The 16,853-nt window shown below is 41.4% G+C and overlaps 2 protein-coding genes across 4 annotated transcripts in view; one reads left to right on the top strand and one right to left on the bottom strand.

Moving 5' to 3' along the window:
• The first annotated feature begins 490 nt into the window (after positions 1-490).
• tc2n (tandem C2 domains, nuclear) lies at positions 491-9,966 on the top strand. Its single transcript, XM_077621403.1, has 11 exons — positions 491-553; positions 1,732-1,803; positions 1,873-2,058; positions 3,898-3,947; positions 4,027-4,084; positions 4,646-4,740; positions 5,369-5,485; positions 5,900-6,091; positions 7,492-7,606; positions 7,665-7,867; positions 8,857-9,966. The coding sequence occupies exons 2-11, from the start codon at positions 1,734-1,736 to the stop codon at positions 8,959-8,961; spliced, it is 1,191 nt and encodes a 396-aa protein (XP_077477529.1). The 5' UTR covers positions 491-553; positions 1,732-1,733; the 3' UTR covers positions 8,962-9,966.
• Positions 9,967-13,180: 3,214 nt separating this feature from the next.
• hs6st1a (heparan sulfate 6-O-sulfotransferase 1a) overlaps positions 13,181-16,853 on the bottom strand; it is a 50,219-nt gene continuing 46,546 nt past the window's right edge. For all 3 annotated transcript variants that reach the window (XM_077620148.1, XM_077620146.1, XM_077620149.1), the window contains one exon: positions 13,181-16,311. In XM_077620148.1, coding sequence (XP_077476274.1) covers positions 16,021-16,311 — 291 coding nt within the window. In that variant the 3' untranslated portion in view covers positions 13,181-16,020. The remainder of the gene's footprint in view (positions 16,312-16,853) is intronic.

Genomic DNA, 16,853 nt, shown 5'->3' with positions numbered 1-16,853 from the left:
TTCCCCTTGGTAACATAAGAGCTTACAGAACCTTGTATTCCCATCCATGTACTAACCCTGCTTAACTTCAGGCATTTTCAGGGTAGTATGCCCTAAGGCCAACTAGGACATGAGAGCCGATCTTTTAAGTAGCACCTAGAATTTTTGCAAAACCAAATTTGTACCTGTTTAGTGCACATTTTTAATTGAGTTTGTCCCACCAATACCATCCTTCCAACGAAAACTGTCAAAATGATTGGCCTACGAAATGGGGGTCAAACATTATGGAACACCCTGTATCCATTTTAAAATCAATATAGCACATTATTGGAGGGGGTGTTTGATTGGAAATGACAATTTTGAATGGATAGCGGCGTAACGTAAAGGTCAAACGAGCCAGAAAGAATTAAAAAGATGCCGGCATGAAAAAGAGGGAGTGAGGAAGAAAAAAAGGAGGAGGAGCCTATAGGGAAGGCGCTGCGCATTTCTCGTCACTCCCGCGTTGACTCGACTGCACTTGCATATGGACGACAACAAGAAGAAGAAATCTTCAAGTGGAGAACGCAAAGTCCAGGTAAGACTTGACTTTTTGGTTAAGGACACTTTTTATTCTAACCTTGAATTCTAACAACACACTTAACACTTTAACTTCTCCAATTTAATTAAATGCCTTAAACGTCATGACACAAGTTCAATCAAATTTCAAGTGCTTTGATGACTGTCGCTAAGACTCCATGTCTTTGTTTAAAAATTAAGAAACTGGCTCATTATCGCCTTTATCGTACATTTAAAAAAAATAGAACGTTGAGTGGTTAGGACACCTGCCTCGCACCGCTGGGATCAGGGTTAAATCCCAGCCTTCTGTCTATGTGACGTGTTCTCCTTGGGCTTGCGTGGGTTTTCTCTGGGTATTCTAGCTTCTCAAAAATATGCACGCTAGGCTAGCCGGTTGAACACTCAGTTCCTGATGAGTTTTGGTTCAAGTATGCCCTGCGATTGATGGTACTCGCTCGTTTGGTATATAATAATAAATTATCACTAAATAAGTAATAAATACGTTTTCAACATAATAAGTAGTAGTCAACATAGATACCTACTCAACATAATTACTTAGTAGTCAACATAGATAACCTTTTCAACATTATAAATTAGTAGTGGTCAACGGTACACGGTCGATTGGTCGCCGGTCTTTTGGTCGCCCGGAAGGTAAGTGATAATTACCAATGAAATCGTTGCTCAAATTCCCTAAATACAAACTGCGAATTACTATTTAGTCATACTTAATGCCCTAGTAATTATTAGGCTAAAGAAAAACTCAAAATTTCCCGGACTTTTATTGTTTTTTGTTGGAGAACTTGTTAAGACCCTGACTGACGTCGCTTCTTAAAGGGACAGCGCATGAAAATACAAACTCTTATACACTCCCACGTCGGCTGTGAAACTGCTCAGCGCCATTGTTGGCTTTTATTGATGCGTAGACCGTGTTGTTTTACCTTGTTTTGTCGCTGGTCTTTTGGTCGCCCGTTATCGCGGTCGGGGCGACCAAAAGACCGCACATGTCAAAAATATGCATGCTAGGCTAGCTGGTTGAACACTCAATTCCTGATGAGTTTTGGTTCAGGTATGCCCTGCGATTGGTTGGCTACCAGTCCACGCCTTCTGCCCATAGTTAGCTGGGATAGACTCCGGCACCCTTGTGAGTCTCACAAGCGTGCAGTAGAGAAAATGAATCATTTGTTTCTTTTGTTTCAGGCATGGAGTGCCTTAAAAACTGTTGCAAAAGGCTGATTAAAAAGCGAGGGGCGGAGCCTGATGAGACGGATGGTAAAATTCCCAATAGAAATTTCCCCTTTTTCCCCCTCGTACTTCCATTTTGTTGCACCTGGTTTTCAGGCATTGCCATGCAGATCAACCCGGGCGGATCAAAATCGTCCTCGATAGACGGAAGCCACACAGACTACTTCCTGTCCAAGCTACCTCAGGACGGCAAGGAGGTCCCGTTTATCCTTCCCACCACGAAGACGTCGTACGTACAGCCCGCAGCGTCCGATTCTCATGACCTCCTGTACCAGATGCCCGGTAAGTACATTTTGGAGCCCTTTTTCCTGCTATTGTGCTTATTTCTTACCACACAATGAGTCCAATTATACATAAAGAGAATTGAAGGAGATTATAAAATGTAAAATATTAACTTACAAAAAAAAGTCCTGAGACCTAATCTTAACTAAAAACAAAGGAAGAAAATAGATGTTTTTTTTTAAATCGTCTTAAAAAAATATATCAAATGAATTAAGGCCCACCCCTTTAAAATGGCATTTTTCCTCCTGTCTTACATTTCTAAAAATCCAGTAGAATCTCAAACAAAACCGAATTTAAATTTCATTTTTGGGGGCATTATTATTATTATTATTATTATTATTATTATTATTATTTGTTGTCTCTTGAAAAGGAGTAATAATAATTTACAATAGTATAAATCATGACTTATGAAATATGTGGCCCACAAGACACACGCAAACATGTTACCAAAACCTACTTATTTATTAATTATTAGTTTGTTTGGTGTTGTTGTTGTTATTGTTATTGCGCACTTGATCTTTAAATCTCATTCTACTTGTATAATGACAATAAAAAGCCTTCAATTCAATTCAATTGACCAAAAGTACGAGTCATTTCAATCCTTTCTACGTATTGAAAAAAAAACATGCTAGGGACAGCCGTGGTTGCTCCCAAATTTTCAAGCCCCCCCTATTCTACATCCATTTTTTTTTCCTCTCTCCAAAAATTGCGCAACCCAACCAGAATGAAACGCTTAGCTGAAATTATTACTGAGGCGTGAGCCGGATGTCCTGCTTGGCTCCGAATTGGACATTTACCTTGATTCCGTCAGCTGCTCCAAAACTCTGTTCCGCCGGCATACAGCTGCGAGTCCAATCGGGGCGCCGTCGCCGTGGCGACAGAGAGGGTCTCGGCAGGGTCCGATCCCCTAGACGATGAGAATTACAAAAAATCTTTAGGTACTTTAATACTATTTTAATCCTGGTCTCACACACACAATAGCTGTTTGTATTTCTGCCCCAAATCTCATTATCTTATTTAACAAAAAGTATACAGTAGCGTTGAATGAAATATTGGGAAAAATACATTAAAAATGAAAATAAAATGACATTGCCACATAGGGTAATGTTAAAAATAGATTTTTTTTCACCAGATGACATGAATAGCTGTTTTAGGAGACTTGTCTTGGGTCACTATGACCACATTGGATTAATTCATTTACATAATCTCCTTTAATCCAGATTAAATCGCAATGTAAAAACATTATATATCGTGCAAGCCTAGTGCAGAGAATCGGAAAATAACAAATGCCTTCCATTCATATGCCGATGACGTTACCCGAAATTCCGTGTCAATCCGATTTAACATTTTAAAATAAAAATGTACTTCAAAATGTTTTGTATAAAAATATAAAAAACAAGATAGTGTATTTCCCATTGATGGAAAGTTTGGCCATTTAATTGCAACCAAAATCGGCCCCAGTCAAACGCGTGATGTGTTTAAGGACGGCTTGTAATCATCCTGGATTCCCTGCTATGCATTTCTATTATTGTTAGCACACTGGCCTTACCCCGTCACACCCTTATCCAGCCTATCTGCCCTTCCCGCATCGTTTAGAGAGTCGTGACGCTGCTACTAACATTAGACGACCCGTAAATGAAGTCATTTTTTTCGACAACCGCATTTAGGCACTTATGACGGGAACACGGCAAACTCCCAGGTGGCACGTTAAAACCGTTTCAGACCCTAATTTAGCATTCTGCGTGGCTAAGCAGCTGATCAAGACAGAAATAAAAAGCTAAACAGAAATGAATCATAATGTGTGTTTTTTTTTTACCCAAACTAAATTTGATTTTGCAGGTGTTGGTGAGCGACCAGATGGGTCAAAGTTGCACAATTCAAACAAAAAGGTCAGGCTTTTTGATCTTTACGTTGATGTTTGTGGGGGACAAGCGTGATTTGATGTATTTTTTTAATCCATATTTACAGAACTACGATTCGTTGTCGAGTACAGTGAGCACTTCGTCCTCTTTTCAAAGCAGCACAGGTACGAATCAATGCATTCTTTCTGGATTTTTTGTTAAATTTGGCCCATTTTTTGTGGTTTGTGTTGTTAATGTTCCTTTTTTTTTTTAAATGTCGAGTTAGTTTTGATTCATCTTTTAATGAATGATGACTATATAAATATGATTTCTCGTGTGTTAGTTTTTGGGATTTTTATTACTGGGTTGTGTTATTTTTTTGTCACTTTTTTTAACATTTAGTGTTACTTTGAGGTTTTTCTGCTGCATTTAGAGTCGAGTCTTTTAGGGCGGGTAATTCTTGATGTTTTTTTTTTCTCTTAAAGGACGTTGTATTGACTGTCTCAATCATTGTTGAGTTTTGTAATCTTCTAGCAATGATTGGCAATTTTGTTTTGTTCCATTTTGTTTGTGCCTGTGAGTGACATCCCTTGCGTTTAAGAGTAGTCGAGAGCTTTTCACACACTTTATTAGCACTTTTGTTAAATTGTATTTATTGCGGATTCTATACAAAGTCACTAGTTGTTAGGGAGACCTGTGGAAGGGGGTGTCAGGTATTTGATATGGACTTTGCATTCCTGTTCCAGAGTCTTCCTGCGAGTCCGGGGAGGATCTGGGGAGCTTGTGTGTCCGTCTGAGCTACCAGGAGAAGGAGGAGCAGGTGTGGATCACCTTGGTACAGGTAAGATTGCGCCAGCGCCGTTTGAATCCTGGCGTGGACAACGGCGTCCTTTGTGCGCCGCTACGTGAGATGCGGTCAATGGGGTCTGTTAGATATTTGAACCCACTAAGGGCAGGGTGCCCCTTTTTGTGGAATTTCCATGAAAAGAAATAGAATAGGTTGGAGTGCAGCCCAGTGGTTAAGTGGTTAGCACGTCAGGATCGCAGTTCTGGGGTCGAGGGTTTGATCCCAGGTGGTTCTTCAGTGTGAAGTTTGCATGTTCTTCCAGGGTTTGCGTGGGTTTTCTCCAGGTAGTCCACTTTCCTCCCACATCCCAAAAACATGGATGCTAGGCTAGCATTCTCAAATGCCCCTAGCTGGGATTTGTCTCCTTGTGCCTTACGATTGGCTGTCCACCCATTCGGGGTGTCCCCTGCCTGGTGCCTAAAGTCAGCTGGGATAGGCTCCAGCACCCCACGTGACCCTGGTGAGGATAAGCGGTTTGGAAAAAGAATGAATGAATAGGTTGGGCCGAGTAGAAGGAGTAAAAACGCATTTGTTTCCCCACACTAACACCGTTATGATAGAAAATAGTTTTAATAAATGAAGACTTTTTGGTGTTTTTAAAATATTTATATATTTTTTTTAGTGCTCACAACTGAACCTGCCGGTGAACGCAGCGCAAAAGCCACGGATCCAGATTAGAGGCATCATCACGCTCCCAAAAGCGATCCACTTCAAGACTACCATCAAAGAATATTCTCAGGTGCGCCAAGCATTTGTATTTCTCTGCTATTTAAAAAAAATAATTAGGGCCTACTACAAACCGATATTTTGTAAACATTGACAAAAATGATTTATGAAATTTTGCTTTCAAATCAGAGACTATTTAGGGTAATTTTTCTTTTAATATTTTTGAGTCACTACAACGATAACCAGTCTGGTTTTTGCGCACTACAGAAATACAGAAGTTTCTAATTCAAATTAGCACATTTAATTTTTCTCCTTTTGTAGAAAAAAATTAACAAAAAGGAAAAACTAGTCACGATTAGGCTCAATAAGAAGGATTTTCACACTATTTAGATCAAGATCAGGCAATTGATTAAATGTGGCTTGATCGTATCACCCCTTTAGGTTTTAAACTCGCCACTCGGCGACCAATCTTTGTTACCTTTGACAGGATACGCACTTCATGGAGACCTTTGTGTTCGCGCTGAGCCTGCAGACCCTCCACCGCAGCGCCCTGCTGCTTAAGCTGCAGACGCACGGGGCCAGGAAGCGCACGGCGGCCGAGTGCGTCCTGTCGCTGCGGGGTCTCCAAACGCGGGAGACCGAGCAGTGGCTCCGCCTTGGCCCACCGGGCGCCGCCGCGGTGAGTACCTGGAACAAATTTGGGATCGGATTCCTATCAAATACCAAGTTAAAGTGGCTTTAAAAAAGAATTTTGCAGTAAAATCCATCTAAGAATGACAAAATGTAACAGAAAAAGCCTAAAAATGACAGTAGTTCTTTCTAAGATGCCTTGGCCCCGCCCACTAAAAAAACTCTATATTGAAGATGACATCACCACCAGAATGAGCTTCAGATTTTTTGCAATTCCATATTCATTCGTTTGCCGTACCACTTATCCTCACAAGGATCATGGGGGGTGCTAGAGCCTATCCCAGCAAACTATGTGCAAAAGGTGGGGAGACATTCTGAATTACTTGCCACCCAATCGCAGAGTACAAGGAGACAAAGGACAGCCATTCGCACACCTAAGGACAATTTAGCATACAATTAGCCTAGCATGCATGTTATTGGGAGGAAAGTGGAGTACCTGGGAAAAAAACCCACGCAGACATGTTAACTCCACACTGTGGGGACCCACCTGGGATTGAACCCTCGACCCCAGAACAGCGAGGCGGGTGTGGTAACTGGGCCACTTCCATATCCTTTTAATACTCAGTCAACAATATTAGCTAGCGCAGCGGGATTATTAATTAACGTTGTCATGTTCCAGAAATGCTGACAAAAGCGGGCGTTCCCCTCATTGGTTTTCCAGACGTAAAATTACATTCGGGCGGTCATTTTATTTTTTTCCCGACACACTCGCCACTTCTTTGTCATCTTGAAACTGGAAGCAAAAGAGACAAACCACAATACAAGGTCACTTGGCAAAGTTTGCGTAGTGCGTGTCGTCAAATTAGCACTCGTGATGGTCTTCTCTCGTAAAGATTATTTATATTCTAGGCTTAGGCGAAATGCGGTTTGACAAGCTGAGCAGCTGTTGAGGCAAACACTCCTTCCTTCCCGACTGGTCTCTGTTCCGGATTGACTGGTTGATTCGCCGTTTCAGGCTCGACGTGGTGTCTCAGGATTCCAAAAGGAAAGTTTGTTGTCATTCCAGCTTCAAAAGCACATGACGATTTGTCCTTTGTGTGGATAAATCGGTCCATTTTCCAGTCGATGGCGTGGAAAGGTGCCAGGCGAATCGTCATTGCGCGTTTAGTCCTCCGTTCAAAAGGTCCATTTAGTTGCAATCACGGTAGTCGTTTGCTCAGAAAGGAACATCGTGAAGGACGACGTTTACCCTGCGTGAGCTGACCTAGAAAGTCCAAACCAGAGCAAGAGAAATGCGACTAAAAGTAGACCCAGTGGTAGCCCTTCAAGATCCAGATCCATGGTTTGAGGGATGGAAATTCTTCGTGCCTCGTAATGGCGATGATGGCCAATCTGGAAATGAAATGACGTAAAAATGTCCCGGTCAACAATGCCGTCGCTGTTTTGCAGAGGAAAGGATGCGAGCTACGTCTGGCAACCTGCTTCCAGCCCGTCTACAGGCGCATTCAGGTCCGAGCCCTCGCCGCGCAAAACCTGCAAACGAGTTCTTTGTCGCTCGCTCAAGGTGAGTGGTCCATTCCCGGAAACGGCCGCCATTTTCTCCCGACGTCTTCCTTGCGCAGAGTACGCGGTGACGGTGGAGTTGCATGGAGACGGGATCCCGGTCGCGAGAGAGAAGACACTGGCGCTCAAAGCCGTCGAGGGTCAGTGTCAATGGAACGCCGTGTTCTACTTGGAACTCGGCGCCTTACACCCAAGCTCGTGCCGGCTGTCAATTCAACTTTTCGTTCGCACCTCGCTGAAGAAGAAGCGATGCGTCGGACAGGTACGGTTCTGGCCGGCGAAATATGCGAGAGATAGCGGTCGCGCTACAGTTCGAAAACAGGTTTATGCTACAAGCTCGAAAAAATTTACTAGCGGGTTAGCACAATTGCTCATTCTAATGCACCCGTACACATACTGAAAGATTTGCGTTACTGGTCTGTCTGGCAAAGTTGAGTTTTTCATTCAGTCCCAGTTTGACTTATTGGATGGTCGATTAACATCAAGTTAGCGGTTGGTCTAATACAGTTGTAGGTTGGGTTGCTGGTATTTGTAATATATTCAAGGTCATTCGGGTCTCTTACCTTTCACTTATTGGTCAAAACAAAATTCTTGGTTTGTGTAATACACCTAGATTACTGATTGGTCTAATGAACTTGGCTTCCTGGTTGGTCTGATACAATTAATTTTAGTCACTACACTAAATTTATGAGTCAGACGAATACAATTGGGATATTAGTCAGTCTAACAGGTTTTGAGTCATTATCGATCAGTCTGCGTTTTTTGGTTACTGGTTAGTTTAAAATATTTCACTTATTTTGTCAGTATAATGACGCTTAAGTTATTCTTTGGTGTAATACACTTGGTTTCCTGGTCGGTCTGGTAATCTTAGTCGATAGTATACACTAGACTAGAGTTATTGGTTCATTTAATACACTTAAGAAATTAGTTGGTTTGACAGACTTGGTAATAGATTTGAATTTTTTTAAGGGGGATTACAAGTAATTTATGTGGTCTAATACACCATATTTTATTGTGTATATATTTGAATTTAATATAGTTATTGGTCTATTTAACATATTTACAGGGATCTTTGGATTATTTGTTAGTTTAGTATGCTTCCACATGAGCGTGTCTATTAGATTTATTGAGTTTCAGTTGGATATACACTGACTGAAAAATATATAGTTATTTATAGATTACTACATTTGGTCAGAGATGAAAGTTAGCGTAATAGACGAATGTCGAAACTCTTTCTGAATCCTCTCGCAGGTCCAGCTGGGATTGGCTGTACCCAATCCGGAAGCGGTGGAACAGTGGAAGGACACGATTGAGCATCCCGAGAAAGTAGTGACGGCGTGGCATGCCGTGACATAAAAGTGACGTTGTCCATTTGGGATTCAAACAAAGCCGGAGTAGCAGCTCCGCAAAACAAACAATCGTTGTGGTGTCGACTGACAGCTGGAATATTCAAAACCTGAGACATACTTTCGCTAGCGAACAAGCACACAATTTACGGGTCGCTTCATTACACTTGACATAAGGTGGATCTGATTTTTGGTTGGCCAAATTCATGCCTTTTATAATCCGGTGCGCCTTACATATACATTTTAAAATAGCCCATTCATTGAATGTGCAACTTATAGCGCGGTAAATACGGTAGTTCTCATTATTTATTAACTAGCGGAATATATCAACCTGTTTATTACAGTACATTTAATCATATGATTGAGTTATTTTTTTAGTCTTAATACACTAAAAGTAGATTTTGTCATTCCATTTTTGCTTGAATTTTGTGTTTAGCTGTTGTAATTTATTGAAGTTCTGGTGTTAGCACTTATTTTTGATTGTATATTTGAAATATTTTTAGTTTAGTGCAATCAAGCCTAGGTCACGGAGTACTTATCAATGCATTTCATACGGGAGGGCGGACACACCTTTGGTGGGAAAGGAACAGCTGTAAAGGGAACAGGATATACACACATACACACACACACACACACACACACACACACATTCCCGAACGTTATCGTAAAGCGGGTCAACAACGGTAATCGGAGGAATCTCAAGACAAACACGGAGGTTGGAAAAACATCTTGAATCCTGCCAGGCCACCCCCTTTTTAAAAAAAAATAAAAAAAATTGGTTAAAGAGCCAATTTCAAGGCCATTTGCTATTTCTGGGAAATGGCGGCCAATCGTTGCGCAAGAATTGCAGGTGCGCGGATGACCGAATAAGAGTGAAGAAACAGGATCCCCAAGGGGGTGACGTACTCGGTTACGATGGGTTCATTTTTGATGGCTTTTGTCACTAAATTTGTGTCATCTGAGAGGCAATAAAGAAATTGTTATTTTTAAATCAGGATATGGATCCTGGACAGAATGAAGGATTATGTCATTATTTTACATTTTATTTCGATGTTAGTTCAATCCAGTGTTTCCCAACCTTTTTTGAGCCGTGGCACACTTTTTGCATTGATTTTTTTAAATTAAAACTATGTTGCCTATATTAAAAATAGTCATTCTCGACTAAGTTTTAGCTGCAAATTTTCCTCACACAAAAATACCTATATTGGTTATTTATAACTACTTTTAACTTTTTTTCCGATTTTAAGAAGAAATGTAAAAGCTTATAACATTGAAACCTCTACGTAAACAAAAATTGGAGGTAAATAAAAACATCATTTTTTCTCTTTCTTTCTGGTATTACACTGCCCTCTTGTGGTCATTAGGTGAAATTCGCAGGCCATGAATAATCAGGCCTCAGTGCCATTGAATGAGTCAATACGTTTGAACTTGAAAAGTTCGCAACCCGGTTCAAATGGATGGGGCGTCTATTTGCGTCAATTTAGGCCGTAGTTAAATTGAGAAAGGAAGAAAATATTTAGTTGGGTCTTTTTTGGGGGCACTGAAATGAAAATGACAGTGATGAAGGGGGAGAAACAGGCTATGTGTCAGCTCATCCATCACAGGAATTACTGTCATTATTAAATTATCAGCCATCCCTAACAAACCTAAAATAAAACTATGTTACAGTGACTACCATTAAACATCTCAACGAAAGTGTCTCAACAACGTGCTTTCACCCCAAAACCTCAACAATGAAGAATTAACGTTTGTTTATTTATTTATGCTAATGCTATTCGCGATGCTATGCTAATCGGTATCAAAACTAGTTTCTCTTACCGTATCGCTGGGACACGCTTCTACTTCAACCAAAGTCATTGTGTCGCTCTTGAATGTTGACCGGCCTCGTTGCGAAGTCCTCGGCGAAGAAATCTGTTTTAAACGGTTATTTTCCTCAATAAATTGGGAGTAATGGCGCACGCCGAATACATGTTCAGAAAAAGACGACTAGTACTTACCGAAGATGTTCACGGCCATTTAATTTCACAGTTACACTTTATCTATCTGAGTACTTGTATTAAAAAAGTTTGAGAGAAAAGTTCTCATAATATTTACCTTTTAACGAGTATTTTTAAAGATTTGGTCCGCGTTAATTTAATTTGAGGTCGTTGGCGTCATTCCGCTAGATGCAATGGTAGTCAACAACCAGGTGAAGGCAATGTTTCCTAATCAGTGAGCAGTTCATGCACACTTGTTTTTGTCAGTGTCCTTTTAACTAAAGAGAATGCGTTGTCTTTATTGCAAAATATGTAGTAAAAAATAATAATCACCAGCAATCCAATTTGAAAGCATAACAAAATGTGTTAAAAGCATATCCCCTACGGCCTACGCCCTCCGCAAAAACTAAACATCTCTTTAATTGGCACCTTTGTTATGAGCGTCTTGTCGGAGAACTTGTTTAATAGTTTAAAAAAGTAAACAGAATTTAATTTGGATGATGTCAAATACATAAAGTGTCGACAAAAGCCTTTTGGCCAAGTGGCTGCCCGACGTTTTAGCAATAGCTGTCTAAATGTGAGTAATCTGTGTATTCCAGATTGCCTACCTTTTCGGTGAAATAATTAATACCCATTATCAAATGAGTGCTTGAATGCATCAGCGTGTATCAGGGTGGCTACACGATGTGAAAAAAATAGTTCCGCTTGTAAGCGCTGACACTTTTTAAAATATGATTTGCATTTACATATTTTACATATTTGCAATTTTCATACTCAAATCCCTCACTTCACATAAAGGTCATTCACACTATGTGTCATCTGTGCTTTTGACACTCATACTATGAAACTATTTTAGCTGTTCATGATGGGCAAAATGACTTCATCTCAAAACAAATACTTTAAAAACAAAAAAGGAACTTCTCTCTTCACCTGTGATGCTTCGCTTCACAATTTCTTTTTTCTCCCAGCATGTCTTTTCCTCCATGAGGTTGTTAGAACAAGGGCTCATTAATAACGTACACTCTTTTTGCAGGTGGAGTGTGACTCCCTTTTGTGTGTGTGTGTGTATGTGTATGTGTGTGTATTGCCAAAGGCAACGCTTCCCAACGGGGTCAAACCCAAGGACGTGTCACCTTCATCCACCCTCGTGCAGATGCAGGGAAGTCACTGATTTTCTTCCGCAGAATCCAAATCCAAAGTGTGTTTCCTAGAGTATTTTAAAGACATAGAGTATTTTTGCCAGTAATCAGAACGGTACAATAACAAAAAAACCCTGACAAAGTATCGCCTCACGACATAAAAGCAGAATTACAGGAGGATGAGTAGGTTTTGTCCAGGTACTCCGGTTTCCTCCCACATCCCCAAAACATGCATGCTAAGCTAATTCTATGCTAAGTGGTCTCTACGTATAAGCATGAATGGTTGTTAAGATAACCCAAAAAGCCATGCAACATTTGGGCCGGAAGTTGGAGTGGTTTTGCCTTTTTGTCTGGCACGCTACCCAACATTTAAAAAGCTGCCATTGAACATTTGTGCGAGAAATGGGGCAGAAGAAACATCGGTGTGGAAGCCGTCTCACACACGCGTGTCGTGAATATCATGTCACGTCAGCGGCACATGGGCGCGAGTACACCGCAGGGGAAGCGGCTCGCTCCTTATAAAATATTACACACGACTCGACGTGTGTGTTAAAAGCTTTTCCAGCTGCATGACATCACATTCTCGCCGTGTTCTTAAGGACGTACTACGGTGCAGGTGTCAAAGAGGTGGCTTGGGGGCCAGACCCGGCCCGCCACATCATGTTGGGCGGCCCAGGAATTGAAATTTTTGGAGTAGATTCAAAAAAAAAAAATTGGTCCGGTGGGTGAGCGGTTGGCGCATCGGCCTCGCAGTTCTGGGGTCGTGGGTTCGATACCAAGTCGGTCCTCGCTGTCTGGAGTTTGCATGTTCTTCCCGGGCTTGTGTGGGTTTTCTTCGGATACTCCGGTTTCTCCACACATGCCCAAAACATGCATGCTAGGCTAACTGTATGCTAAATTGCACCTAGCTATGAGTGATTGGTTGTTTGTCTCCTTGTGGCCTGCGATTGGTCGACCACCGATTCAGGGTGTCGCCCACCTGGTGCCTGTAAATAGCTGGGATAGGCTCCAGCACCCCCGGCGACAAAAAACGAGTTCAGCACCCTTGACGTCCTGTAATTGCAAAAAACACAGGTGTACATTAGACGCTATTTTCTGCCAAACGCCACGCTGATAAGTTTGTAAAAATGAAATTTTTTAATGGGTGGATTGATGATTCAATCATAAGAACCAAAAAAAAAAAAAAGACAGAATGACGACAATCGATCACATCTTGGAAACATTGAAATGAAATTTTTTAAAAAACAGTGAAACTCGGCTTGCAAAGTCTTGTTAAGACATTTTTGTGGAATTATTTCAGGAATCATTTTGCTCACTAAGTCTTCTGTGGGAGGAAAAGGGGGCGGTCCTTTTGAACGATTATAAGAGGGCAAGGTGACGCCCCCTAGTGACACCAACGTTGGACTACATTCAGTGTCACCGCTGCTCATTAATCAAACATTCGCATCAACGATCCAAGATGGCCGGGGTTGGCTTTTGATAACTCGTATTAAATCAATTAAAACCTTTTTGGGATGTTAAAAAAATAAAATAAAATTTGTTGAGCCACTTGACGTCAAAATATGAACGTTCAACCACATTCACGTGTAAATGAAAAAAGAAACCTCACATTGCAACTAAAAACATAACTTGAAATATTAAGAAAAACATCCATTTAAATCGTAACTCATTTTTTTGTCATTAAAAAAACATAGAAAAATGATACCTTTTATTATACCCTCTAAATAATACCCTTTATTAACCCATTTACTGTCAATTAAACTCTACTTTGGCTACCAACACTAAACACATCCCAAAATCAACCCCGAGAAAAGCCACCAAAAACCAACCCTGGCATCTTCAACACATCCGAACTTGAGGTCACAAGAATCTAAAATAAAAAAAAATGATATAAATAAGGATCAAAGCAGTACAATCACCTGACGGGGTGAGTGGAGGATTGGTCGCCACGGCAACAAGCTTGACCACCACCGATTTAACCGCGAAAAACTCATGAAAGTTCTTTTGCTCCTTCATTCAAGCACATTATTTACAAAAAGCATACGTACCCGCCAATCGGAAGCGGACTGTACACTGTATTTACACACACACACACACACACACACACACACACACACAACATACCCACACACCCACCCACACACACGCACAACCTGACGCGAAAGGTTTAATTTATGCAAATTAGATGCGGGGAAACGCCCACAGCGACTCAATTTTCTCCTAATTTAAAGTTAATGCGTAACGATACGTCAATAGTTTTCTCAAATTCTCCAATCCGAGCAGATAAAAACGAGAAAAAAATAAAATAAAATTGGCCGGCCAACGATTCTGGGATAGGCTCCGGCACCCCCGCCACCTTTGTGAGGCTCAGCGGTACAGAAAATGATGTTTGCATGAATAAAAAAGATTGAAAAAATATATCACTCAACAAGAATTAAAAAAAAAAAATACAATTTAAAAACGAAATGAATGAATGTTTACATTTCCAAAGTGTACGTTTACTAAACGCGTTTTATCCCGCCCGTCCTTTTTGGCCCAATCACGATGAGGAACGCCGGAGCTGCTAGCCTACTATAGAATAAGGCTCCCTTTTCTATTGGCGGACGGCGCGCCGAAGCCGTCCAATAGCTAACGAGCCGCCGCCCTCCGGGTCTGCGATAACGAGAGACGGCCATTTTGAAACGTAAAACGCGCAAACGAGAGCGGCGGCGGAAGCCTTGGTGGCGACCTTGAGAGCTCCAGGTGAGCCGTGCTAATTGGCTGTCAAAAGTCTGCAGGTGAAACTCCCCCAACGTCGCCGGGAGGGAAGGCTTCGCTCAAAACAACCGCAACCACCCCCAAAATAATCAAAGGAATCTTGGGGAAGCCGTCCGAGGCAGTTACGTTGTTGTTGGGTTGCTTTAAAGGGAAAGACAACAGAGTTTATAGTGGAAATCTTATGAGAACTGAATTTTTGGGGCGTAATAATTTTCCCGAATATAAGACGCGTTTTTGCATTAAAATAAGACTGGAAAAAGCAGCGGTCGTCTTACATTCGGGTCTAGACGTTCGCTAGATGGATCTGGATATTGTTAAAGGGAATGCTGAACACTAGTGGTTAATGCAGTTATTGCGATTTTGTTGTTTTATCACAGTAGATTGGTTCATTTACATTTAACCAGGAGCCATTCATTTATAAATGTGAATGCACTTTACATATTTAAATGAAATGTTCAGATATTAATAGAAAGTTTGGGCATGATTTGAAGGAGGCAGTCAATATACTGTTATAATTATTTGTTTGAGATAGGGTACCCTTATTATTTTCTGTATAAAAATTGAATTTGGTGTTCAAAAAGTCTTGAAAAAAGGGGGTCGTCTTATATTCAGGGTCGTCTTATATTCGGGCCAAAAATGTTCAAACTTTTTCACCCAGTGTTACTTCAATCTGCTAATATTATGCGAAAAGCAATGTTTTGCTCAGCTAGACTTTACGTCGATGCGCTTTTGAAACCAAAGTACATCGGGTTCAAGGAGCAAAAAAAACAAACAAGAAAAGCTCTAAAAACTCTCACAACATGCTAACTTTTTTGCTCCCAATATTACTTCAATCTCCAAATATGATGTGAAAAGCAATATTTTTTGCCCTTTTGAAACCCAACAAAACTTCCAGTTCTGGTCTAAAATTTGCACATTTACACAAAGTGATGTCTTTCCCTTTAAAAAAGTTTTTTAAAATAAAATTAGCGAAGGTGGTCCTAAATTTGAGCGCAAATTTCAGAGCCAAAAAATAGTTGAAACCTCCGCCGTCTGAACCGCCGCTTTTAAAAATGCACTTCGGGCGCTAACGACGGCCGCGGATACCGAGAAGGGGGCGGGCGCTAGTGAGGGGGGCCGCCCCCCCCCCCCCCCCCCGGTCGTCATAGCAACAGCCTTCTTTTCCAGTCCCTGGAAATGCCAAAGTGGGCTCGGTCGCTACCAGCGGCGGACAATCTGGCTCATGTAGTCCTCGGTGGGCAGGCGACCGCCCCCCGCCGCCTCCTCGGTGCGCCCGCCCTCCTCGTCGTCCCTCTCTTCGGGCCGGTCGGGGGGGCGGCGCCGGGCGGGGGGCCACGGGCCGGAACCGGCGCCCTGCCGCGTGTGGTTCTTGAGGCGGAGCAGGCGGCGCTCCTGCTGCCTGGTGAACTGGTAGCGTTGTTGGAAAAGATCCCGTGCGTAATCGTACAGCTCCATGTCCAGCTCGTTAAGTTCCTCGATGCGTTGTACCTGGCCACACCCACCAAAAAATAAAATTAATTGAATTATAATTATAATTCAATCATCACTCTTGTTATTTAGAACATGGAAGGTAATACATTATGAGTTGAGTCAAGACTAAAGACCAATTTATCGCCCATATACGTGTATATACACAAATTAATATGTATGTTCCGTATTTTCACGACTATAAGGCGCACTAAAAAGTCTTCAATTTTCTCCAAAATAGACGGGACGCCTTATAATCCAGTGCGCCTTATATATGGACCAATACTAAAATTGTTATCACGATAAAATAAAATAAATCAGTCGATAGGGTACACCATCCTCTACAGCTGCCTAACCCTAAGCAGATATTTGAGGGATTACTGTTTATATATCCCATATCCGTTGACCTCTAGTGAACCCACATAAGCTACTACTAAACAATCAGATACTAAGAAAAACAATAAAATAGGCCACCATGTCAATGTTTGGCATTTATCGGCTACAAAAAATATTTAAAAACAACTTATCGTACTACAAAACGAGCCATATCATCAATGGCAGAC

Source organism: Stigmatopora argus, chromosome 15, assembly GCF_051989625.1.
Source record: "Stigmatopora argus isolate UIUO_Sarg chromosome 15, RoL_Sarg_1.0, whole genome shotgun sequence".
Lineage (NCBI taxonomy): Eukaryota > Metazoa > Chordata > Actinopteri > Syngnathiformes > Syngnathidae > Stigmatopora > Stigmatopora argus.
The sequence above is the reverse complement of the archived record's forward strand: the minus strand, read 5'-3'. Positions and strand labels throughout refer to the sequence as shown.

Bases quoted from the DNA above. Each gene is read 5' to 3' on its own strand.
- tc2n (XM_077621403.1), top strand. From the start codon at position 1,734: ATGGAGTGCCTTAAAAACTGTTGCAAAAGGCTGATTAAAAAGCGAGGG. The intron at 2,059-3,897 runs GTAAGTACATTT...TTGATTTTGCAG, and splicing joins CCTCCTGTACCAGATGCCCG to GTGTTGGTGAGCGACCAGAT. The intron at 7,868-8,856 runs GTACGGTTCTGG...ATCCTCTCGCAG, and splicing joins AGAAGCGATGCGTCGGACAG to GTCCAGCTGGGATTGGCTGT.